This window comes from Rhinolophus sinicus, linkage group LG02, assembly GCF_036562045.2.
Source record: "Rhinolophus sinicus isolate RSC01 linkage group LG02, ASM3656204v1, whole genome shotgun sequence".
NCBI lineage: Eukaryota > Metazoa > Chordata > Mammalia > Chiroptera > Rhinolophidae > Rhinolophus > Rhinolophus sinicus.
Window position 1 is genome coordinate 146302953 of NC_133752.1, and position 10318 is coordinate 146313270.

Here is a 10318-nt window from a genome sequence, read left to right on the forward strand (position 1 = left end):
TTAGATAATAGTCTACCTCTCTGTGGTTTGATGACTTAGAGTCGCCCATAGACCCAGATTTCTATAAACGGGAAGATGTTTTTTCTCAGCTGCAGATTGTATAGTTGATTATGTGAGTGGCAGAGATCACTGCTTCTAACGACATAGTTTAGACCTTTCAAATCTTCTTGCAAGATCAGTGAAATATGGGATGGATAAGTCTTCCTGAGGGCCCACCTCTGTTCTGCTGGCTGCTCATAGGACTTAAAGTCCAAGAAAATTAATAGACAAAAGTGAAGAAAAACTTTGAAGACTGACAAGACAGCACAATATCTAATAAGACTCACAGCTTTATTTCTGCTAGAAAAAAGGAAGGAAAAACAGTACTTTTTTTACAAAAAGTTTAAACCATTGTTTTGTTTTATTTGATAAAGTCCCCAGAAGAATGAGACCACCCTGCATTGGAGAGTCGGCTTTTTCCAATCATACTGCATTCCCAAATTTTAATTCAATGATAAAGTCTTTCTGAACAATCCCAAGTAGGTCTGGTTCATGGGAACCATATTCCCCAAAATCATAAACAACAGATTCCCTAAAAACAACTGGGTCGTCTTACAGTGAAGGAAAAAAAGAACTTAAAAAATATTAACTTGCATAGCCTTTCAAATTATTGCTTTTTATAAAATCATTGCAGCTAATTATGCACTATCATCCTCCTTTTCCCTCACCCCAAAACTCAAGAATCCCCAGCAAAATTAGGAGCTACTTTCCAAATCAAGTCTTTGGGAGGTTTTACAACCACGTGTATGGAACCCAGGGAATTTGCACAAAAGGAAGGGAGAAATAAATTAAATAAATAATATCTAATAAATAACTCAGACAATATTCATTATCTACAAACTTAAATGCCAGAAACTACTAGTTTCCAGGATGGATTCCCCACCACATAGCCACTTACAAAGGTAAGTGCCAGTACAGACTCAGAAAACACATAGGATGGCTTTATAAATCATTTTGTTTGCCTATCTATTCCCTCTAGGACAAGCTATGGTGAGGGGGACCACTTTGGTGGCTGGTGGGATTTAAGGATACTTTCAAGTGGATTTACTAATTAAGGGTGCAAAATACAGCAGGGTGGGTGCTGCAAGTGAAAAGGAAAGAAAATAACTTAGACTGAAAGAAGATAATAAATAAGAGGGCAAAGAAGGCAATATACACAGATAGCTTGGCAGGTTTTAAGGGATAGCTGAGCTGTAGATAATGACATACTAATCTGCTTTATCACTTATTTTCATTGGTCCTATTTGTGTACTGTGTTTCCTAAACTTATCCTATCTGGCAGGAATAGGATGTGATGCACTATCACGTAAACCATTTCAGCTTTTTGTTTGTTTTAAATAATTGTCCTGGCAGATTGAACAGGACCATAAAATTTCTCAGATTGCATTTCTCTGGAAAAAGATACATTTGACAAAATTAGTGCCGATATAAAGGAAGGAGGAGTCACATGAAAAAAAAAAAAAAAACATCCTGCAAATTGAGATAAACCTGTGATGAAGAGACAGATTGGTAGAAGCATTCGCTGACCTGGAATTTGATTTCTGCATCCCTAAGTGTGGTCACTTGAAATATTATCTACAATATGTAATAATATATTTCAGAAGTGAGGAAGAGGCAGCAATTAGTGGGGGAGGAGATACAGAATTGTATATATGTTGGAAAAATTCATTTGGTCAATAAATTGATTGGTGCTTGTCCATTGGTGTGGACAGAGGTAAGTGGTTTTAACCATATTTTCTTTAACCAAATAAAATTCATCTTGCCAAAGAAAATCTAGTGGTTTCCCTAAAGACAAGTGTGAGCTAGAGGGAGTCCCTGAACTATGGTTCGTTAGTATAACCAAAGCCATTTTATTGCTCTTGAATGTGACCTGGGTTGTTTGCTGATTCCAATAGCAGCACCTGAGCTTCAGAATTTCCAGAGCCTTCTGGTTACGGAGGCCATGAAATGGTCTAGATGACTTCTCTAAGTCCCAGTGTTCATAAGAGTCTGAGGTTTCAGTGACTGGCTTGCGCCACCTCCAGCACTGAGAAAAGTGCTTTTGAAAGGTTATCAAGAATCAAGTTGGTATGAGATCTCTATAATGGTTCTCAAATTACCAAGGAAGATATGTTCAGCTTTCAGCCCAACAAGAAATGGAGTTAATCTCTTAAAGAATATGCTTTGTTATTCACAGTGGCAACCAACTTAGAATTTCCGCCTCTGGAGGCTATTTTTAGATAGATGCAAAGAAGTCCTATCATTGAGTCCCCAAGAGACGTGCACCTCGTGCTCCTTTGGCAACTCCATTTGATCATTCCACACAGTGTCCATTCCCTAATTATGCCTCAATCCTCTCAGTTTCAAGAAGTTGATAGGAGTCGTCACCAAAGTATAGAATTTCAGAACTGTGAAGGACTTTAGAAATCATCTAGACTTATAACACTGCCTGATTTTACCAGTAAATAAATGGAGGCCAGAAAGGGAAAATTAATTGACATAGATCATTTGATGAGTTTTTGGCACCACCAGAATAGGACCTAGGGCTTCTGTTCTATTTCCACATGATTGTAAACGATCAAATAATTTCACTTGAGAGCACTAAATAAAGGAATCAATACAATTTGAGAAGCTGATGAGAAAAGAGTGTGACATATGTAAGGAGGCCTAAATAGATGGGGTCTATTATGTGTGATATACGTATAGCAATAGGGTTCCTTTAAGGTCATTGGGTCTTCAGCGCAACCACTTTAATTATGGGAAACGTCTCCATATCATCCGAAATGCTGCTCTTATTGCCCTAATCAGTGAAGATGGTATTGAGTTGAGCCCCAATGCCATGGTGGGTGTAGGCATCATAGGACATATCTATGGGAACATCATAGCAAGCGGTACCAGCCTGAAAGGGAGTTGAATGCACGTGCCCTGAGCTTAGGCTTGCAGAGGGGTAATGTGGTATGAAGCTGTAGGATTTATCCAGGTCAGGAGAGGCTTCTTGCTTCAAGGAGAAGTTCCCACTGATGCTCAGGGGTGGGGTAAGTGGACCCTCATAAGGTGGTGTGCTGCAGTCAGGGGGATGACTCCCAAAGGATGATTCACCCAAACTCTTGAATACTGGGGGTTTGAGATTAATAAGATGTGTTTCCATATGGCCATACGGAGGGCTGGGGAGCCCGGGAGACTGGTAGTTGAAGTTGTGAACAGAGATGGCAGAGTCACAAATAGGAGATTTCTCCTCATGCTTCTCCAGGAGAACAGACTGAGGGCTCAGTTGGAGACATCCAGCCACCAGGTTGCTCGTGGGCTGAGAGAGCCCTTTACAGAGCATCTCCACAAAGCCCTTCCCTTCAGGCGTCTGGCCAGTTTCCAGGACCTCAGACAAAGCCCAAATGTAGTTCCTGGCCAGTCTAAGAGTCTCTATCTTGGAGAGCTTTTGGGTCTTAGAGTAACATGGCATGACTCTCCTCAGATTGTCCAGGGCGTCATTCAGGCCGTGCATCCGGGTCCGTTCTCTAGCATTTGCCTTGACTCTTCGAGCCCTGAACCTCTCAAGACGAGCTTTTGTCATCTTCTTTTTCTTGGGACCCCTTCTCTTAGGCTTCTCCCCATCCTCTTCCTCCTCTTCTTCTTCCTCAATACTGTCATGCTCTTCAGCTAAGCTGCCAAGCAACCCATAAGCAGCTGGTTTTCTCTCCTCCTCCTTCATTTCATTCTGAGAGCCCAGACTTTTGTCCATCCAGGATGGTGTGTTGACCAACTCCGTCATGTCCTTGGGTTTCACATAAGTTTTTGCCATTTCTAGGTTCTGGAAAAGGAAACAGCAGTATTTAGTGCCTGTGAATATTTGATTTGATTTAAAACTAAATTTTCTTTTTATACCTTGGATATAAAGCACAGTATTTGTATTTGGATTTAACTTATAATTATCTAGTCCAAGTCTTCCATTCTATATAACTAATCTAAGACTCAAATAAATGCTTAGGACACTCATTTAGCTATGGCATACTATAAGAAAATCAACTATAAAAAAAAAGAAATTGACTTGATTATTCATTACACTGGCAATGCCTAACTCTTTTTATCCTCAGGTTCTTTACCTCATGGATATTTTACTCAAAAATAACTGGTAAACCAGTCAAAACATATTTGCCCAAATAGAGAAACTTCTGTAAGTGAAAAAGGTTGCTAATGTAATGATAATTATATAATACATATATGATAATTATAATGATGGCAAAATTTTAAAGGCATATTAAATAAGTAAACTGTTGTATATTTATACCATAGAATAAATGAAAAACTGTAGTGAGATTATTCAGACTACCTTCTATGTTCCACAAAGGACTGCTCAGCCTCTCTTTAGAGCCATATCACATATATCTAACCTGTAACAGCCCACATTTCCCACTGACGCTGCCAACGATTGACTTCAAGCATCTCCCAGGGAAGAGCCATGCCACAGCTGGCTGGTACACCCAGTGGCCATGCAATAGTTCTCTCACCATTACCAGAAGAGCATTTTGTTTTTCAGCAAGCATTATGTGGTCTGTCTAACGTGAGTGGTGTTAGAGGTGTTAGTGACATGCTGTCGAAAAAATATCAGGAAAAGAGGAGGGTTACCACTGATCATCTTTCAAATTCGCCCATGTGTTAAAGTGAGAACTCTTTTCATTGCACACGCATCTCACACCATCAGACAAGGACATGGCAGCAGCTAGAATTACAAGGCAGAGGTCTACCAAATCTATTTAAGATTATTTTAGTGCAACTATTATAATACTTTATTAAAAATGAATAATCTGGAACAAATGCTAAACGTAACAGAACACAGTGACTGCAAACATTAAGCCAGGACCGTTTCAGACAAGCACGTAAATAGTCTGACTACCTTTATTCACTTAACAGATACTCTTTAATCGGAATTCTTTATGAAAAAAATGTAATTTAAAAACCAGAAGAGACTGGTGGTTTAGCAAACATTTTGCATTCATTTCTGGAAGAGGCTGAATTGTTTTGAGATTTGTTGAGCGATTTTTAGGTATGTAATTTACCAAATAAAAGCATCTGATAAGCTCCACTGGGGCATACCAGTTCACCAGCTAGCCACTGAAATGCTAAACCCTCCATCACCTTCGTGTATCAGAAAGGGGAGAGCATGATAAATGTTTTTTAGTCCTTGAAGCTTGAGCCTCAAATCAATGAATGCAGGGATTAGTACATAGCTTTTAAAAATACAAATATATGATTTGATTTGTTTCTGGTAATCTGAGCTTGTTTTCCTTGTAACCTCATTTACCTCCTATAAATAATTAATGTTACTGCATTGCAAAAACAGCCTAGGTTTCATGTTAATCAGCACGGAAATCATGTCAGCTTGACTTACTCACTTAATAAGGCTTCCTGGGTAAGCAGCTTTATTGAAAACACACGTTGGAAACTATTGGTCAACTGGCCGCCCAGGCCAAGTCAGAAAATCCCACTTTTAATATGGATGATGGAGCTTGTGTGCTGAGCTGCACTTCTAACTCAGGCAGATATCCAGAGGGAGGGCGAAGGACCTAATTAACTTTCTGTTAAAGTAACACAGACCTTTCAGAGGCAGGTGCACTCTGAGGCCAAAGAGGATGGAGTGGGCTTGGGAAACCTAATGTTCCACACGTAATTATAATTACGTTTGTGTAGCCTTATAGCAAACCTCTGAGGGAAATAAGGATTGTTATGCTCATTTTATAGTCGATGTCACTGGGGGTCAGGTAGACTCAGAGATGAAAATGCAAAGACATAGAGCTGGTAGCGCAGGACATAATATCGGTTCTTCTCATTTTAAATCCTGGGTTTATGTTTTTTCTCTTCCTTCTTCCATCATAGCTACAGGAAAAACAAAAAGGCACTTTGACTTCAGGAGATGTGGATCAGTAGAGCTAAGTCACCAGGAAGTGGTCATTATCCCAAGGGACACTAGTTTAGGCGTTCTCTGCAGTGCCTTTTAACTCTCATATTCCAGGTTTCCTTCCACGTCCAATTTTTTTTCTTGTTGTTTTCACCCACTTATTCCCCCCTCCTTCTCTTACTCTGCTTCCTTTTTCTCTTCCTTCTCTTTCTCTCTTCTCCTCTTCATCATCATCATTATCACTGGGACATACTTACACGCATGGAGAGGAAAGAAGGAAGGGAGAGAAGGACGATGCAGGAGACGAAAGGAGAGTGAGTGTCCTGAATTGCCCCTGAAACTGGACCCCATTCTAGCCTCTTAGGTGACTGTTTTTTAACATCCTCACCTCCCTACCTCCGGATTTTAGCCAAGCTCTGCCAATCCTCACCCCCATCAAGAAGTGGGATCAGGAGTTATTGATATCAAACACATTAATGAGCTCTTTGATCTTCCATTTCCTCTTTGATAAAATTGGGATATGATATATTTCACATGGTTCTTGTAAGACAAATAAAAATATGAGAAAGGATTTTGTAAACTTCAAATGCTATCAAATATTATCCATATATTTATTTATCTTGTGTTTATTCTTGGGTTTTCTTATCTAATCCATTTACACGTTTGCTTATTCAAAAATCAAAATTGTTTTCTCACAGGTGAATAGTAAAAGTACATTATATTAACCACTGTGTCTCGTGTTATCTACATGGAAACTCCTGTGATTGGCTCAAAAGGTCATCTGACAGCTGCCCAAAAGCCCACTCTTTTTCGCAATGTGGCTAGATAGCAGACTCTAGAGTCAGATGACCTGAGTTCAAGTTTCAGCGGGATTACTTACTAGATATGTGACCTTAGCCAAGTTTCATAATCTTTCTGAGACTCAGTCTCCTCCTATTCAAAATGGGAATAATAATAGTCCTACCTCACAGGATGGTTGTGAGCATAAACCTCTTCAAAGACTTTGACTAGTGCCAGACATCAAGTGTTAGGTATTATTGTTTCTAAACTTCACCATGAGTTTTTCTGGCCACATGGGCAAAAATGGGCATAATTACAATCTAAGCATTGATTTTACGCCAACAAATGCCTGCTTCATCTCAACCTCCACTTCAAAAAATTCCCTAATAAACCCATTCCCTTAACCTCCCAATGAAACTAAATAGCAAAGCTTTTATTATGTTGCAAGGGGTGAGGAAACAGATGCCTCTACTAGATTGAATAAAACTTTTCCACCATATTCAAGAGGGAAGTTAGCCTCTTTCATTCTGTTTTGTAATTGGGAGACAGCAGTTGGCTGGACACTCCTACTCAGTTACATGAATATTCAGGTTCACGAAGTTTCCAATGGAATACAGACAACCATTGGCACTGGTTATTCTTCCTTTTGTCTTTGATTCAACAATATTGGGGATATGACTTTCCTACCAGAATTAAGTTCCAGAGCTCTGAGGAGAAAAATCAAGTGTCTCTCAAATCAAAGAAAGAGCCAGGACTCCTCAGAGATAAAGAGAAAAGAAAAACTTCCCTTTGATTTTTTTCCACCTAAATATCTTCAATGTATCAAAAGATTAGTGAGGAGAGGGAAGACAAATATCCAGTTTTAGAGCTGAAAATGTGTGTGGAGCAGTTCTGAGTTTTGATCATGGAAACCAAGCTGGTTCTCTCCTGAAGAGGTACCTAATTCTACCATGACGGTTAGCCTGTTAATAAACCAGCTCAGAGGTATATTAAAAGAAGCATGAAACTGAGATCCTCTTCTATCATTCACTTACTAAATGGGAACAAAAAAATTACTTGAATTCTTTTACCCTTAAAGCAAAATGGAAATAACATTTTTGTCTCTCATATCTCATTTAGAAGCTTTTATGAAAGGCAAGGAGATAATGCAAGTAAGAGTACTTTGTAAAGTTATTGTGCACATGTAAGGGTTGGCAATTTTTCAGTCTTTTAGAAGTGGTATGAAAAAGTCTATAGCACTATTTCACAAAGTATTGTGATACACAATTTTTAGGTTTCCCCAACTCCTAGAAAAAAAAATTGTCTTTCAAAATATACATGAAGCAGATTCCAGTATGACAAAAACCAATGAAATACTGGTTCTTACTCCTCAAACACATTCCAATCCTATAAAGCCCATTTTATCCTTTGAACTTGGAATTTGGATTTCCTTATGCATTTACACAATATAACAGAATTTTCCCTTTTCTTTAGGATCTTTCCATGAAGTTTCAAGTTTAGCTAATTCTCTCAAATTCAAAATTTTCTCCCACTTTTTTTCCCTTGTTTTTTCAGTTTTCAACCTGTTCTAGAAAAATATTTTGCTTGGGCAATTGTAACTACCTAATACTTTCATTGTTGGGGCTGAGGTCATGGGTATTACTACCATGTGGAAATGTCCTGGAATTCGTCCTATGCTTTTACTAATCTTTCGTTTGTTGTGGAGATATTTCGGCTAATGAATAAGTGGGTAAGGAGCACTTGCATGTGTATTTGTGGTGATTATACAGTGTCTTTCCTCTTAAAAGCTGATTGTACTCTTCACCTCCTGATTCTATGACTAAATCCTAAATACAACAGGAAGGGAACTATTCAGCCCAGTTTCTAGGAAATCTAAGGGCCAGATGGACTCAATGCCTTACTCCGAGTTGCAGAGTCTTTGCACTGAAACGACAGAATGCAGACCAGGATGCTCATAAGTTGTACTGGCTGGAAACAGCCAGTAGGCTCTTCTGTGCTCTTCCTATCCAAACTTTTATACTCCAGCACTTTGCCTCTTGATTACCTGTACACACACACGCACAGCCACATGCACACCGTATGCAGCATAGCTACATCATACTTCAGTTTCCATAGCCTTAGATCCTAATGGTGAACTCTGCAAACAGAGGTTACTCAATCCTTCAGTTTCCCTTCCCTGTTCTTCAACATTTCACTTCTGGTCCTTGTGTCCAAAAATGAGGGAGGCAATTTACATTTATTAGAATTTTTCTGAATACATTTTTTGGTTGGAGGAATGATGTGTAAGAGTAGGAGACAAAAATAAACGTGTACGATCTTTCTCTTCTGATTTCTCATCTGAAAGAACTGAGGGAAGGGAAATTTTCCCCACTCTATTCCAACTATCTAAGGATTGTTAGCAGACCAAATGGGAGCAATGGTGAGAATATCCTCATGTCTTTCCAATATCTTCTCTCATTCCCTATTCTGTTTTCATTCCCCTTCCTCTCCCCACCCCCACCACTCCTTGCACAGCCCTAAAATTCTATGAGTATTGGGTGAATTGGGTCAATTTCTTCCAACCTACTTGCTGAGCCGCCTTGAAAAACCACTTAAACTTTCTGGACATTTTTTTCTGCATTAATAAAATGGAAGGGTGGGTTTGACAGGAGTTGGGGTAGACTTATAATCTCTATAAAAATGATTGAGCGTACCTGAGTTTCACTTTGGGTGACAGGTGCTATGGGAATTAGTGAAATTATTAAAATTTTAATATCTATCCCGAAATGTTCTGACTCTCTCCGCTTCTCTACTCAAGTTTCCCAAGTTTTACTCCCTCCTCACTTAGCCCAGAAGAGACTTGCATCACTCCAGCTGCTCCTCTGGGTCTGTGGGAACTTCCCACAGAAACTTCAGTAGCCCCACTACCACCCCATCCTCTGGCTCACCTCTGTCAGTGGCAGTCCCTGGCGTGAACTCTGTGAATCTGTGTCCTGGAGGAGACTCAGGAAGCCAAGTCTCTCTGACCATCCAGATCATAGGAGAACGAGGTGCTTTTAGCGATCCCTGTGAAACCGGGCCACTGCTTCTCAGGAATGCCACTGGGTCTGGTTTCTTTGGTTGCTACTTATGCTACTCCTTCCTTGGAGTTCTGCCTGCTCCCCCAGGACGTCTTCGGGCGAATGCCCCCGTTGTCGCTGTTTAGCCGGGTCTTCAGTACCTCCTCTCCCTGGTTAGTTCCCGGAGTGGCACTTTCAGGACCACAGCCTCTGGGCAGCTCCTGCGCTCTGGCCCGAGCCTCCGAATTGCCGCGGTTTTGATTGCTTTCCCAGCTGACCAGGGAGGGGTGATGCTGGCCGCAATCTAACTCCTCCCCTTCCCAGGCGGAAAGACACACCTACTTCAGAGGGCTCCTCTGACCAGGTCCAGCTTAGTCATTCATTAGTTTGTTTGTTTGTTTGTTTGTTTGTTTGTTTGTTTGTTTGTTTGTTTGTTTAAGTGGGGATAGAGATTTATAGAGGGGGAATATGGAAGGAGAGTTGCTGAAGTTATGAGTAAAGAAAAAGAGCACTGAAAATTTTTTTAGTTAAAAAGATAAGAAATGGGAGTGGAGCAATGTGAGCAGAATGGAGAAAGAAAATTGGAAATAGA

At 40.0% G+C, this 10318-nt stretch overlaps 1 protein-coding gene across 1 annotated transcript; it reads right to left on the minus strand.

The window, feature by feature from the left end:
• Positions 1–256: 256 nt before the first annotated feature.
• NEUROD4 (neuronal differentiation 4) lies at positions 257–9965 on the minus strand. The gene is made up of 2 exons (XM_019724363.2): positions 9616–9965; positions 257–3823 (listed from the first exon to the last, which is right to left on the minus strand). Exon 2 carries the CDS (start codon positions 3812–3814, stop codon positions 2819–2821), a length of 996 nt encoding a protein of 331 aa, XP_019579922.1. The 5' UTR covers positions 3815–3823; positions 9616–9965; the 3' UTR covers positions 257–2818.
• Positions 9966–10318: the final 353 nt, after the last annotated feature.

Coding starts and splice junctions, on each gene's coding strand:
- NEUROD4 (XM_019724363.2), bottom strand. CDS start 3,814: ATGGCAAAAACTTATGTGAAACCCAAGGACATGACGGAGTTGGTCAAC.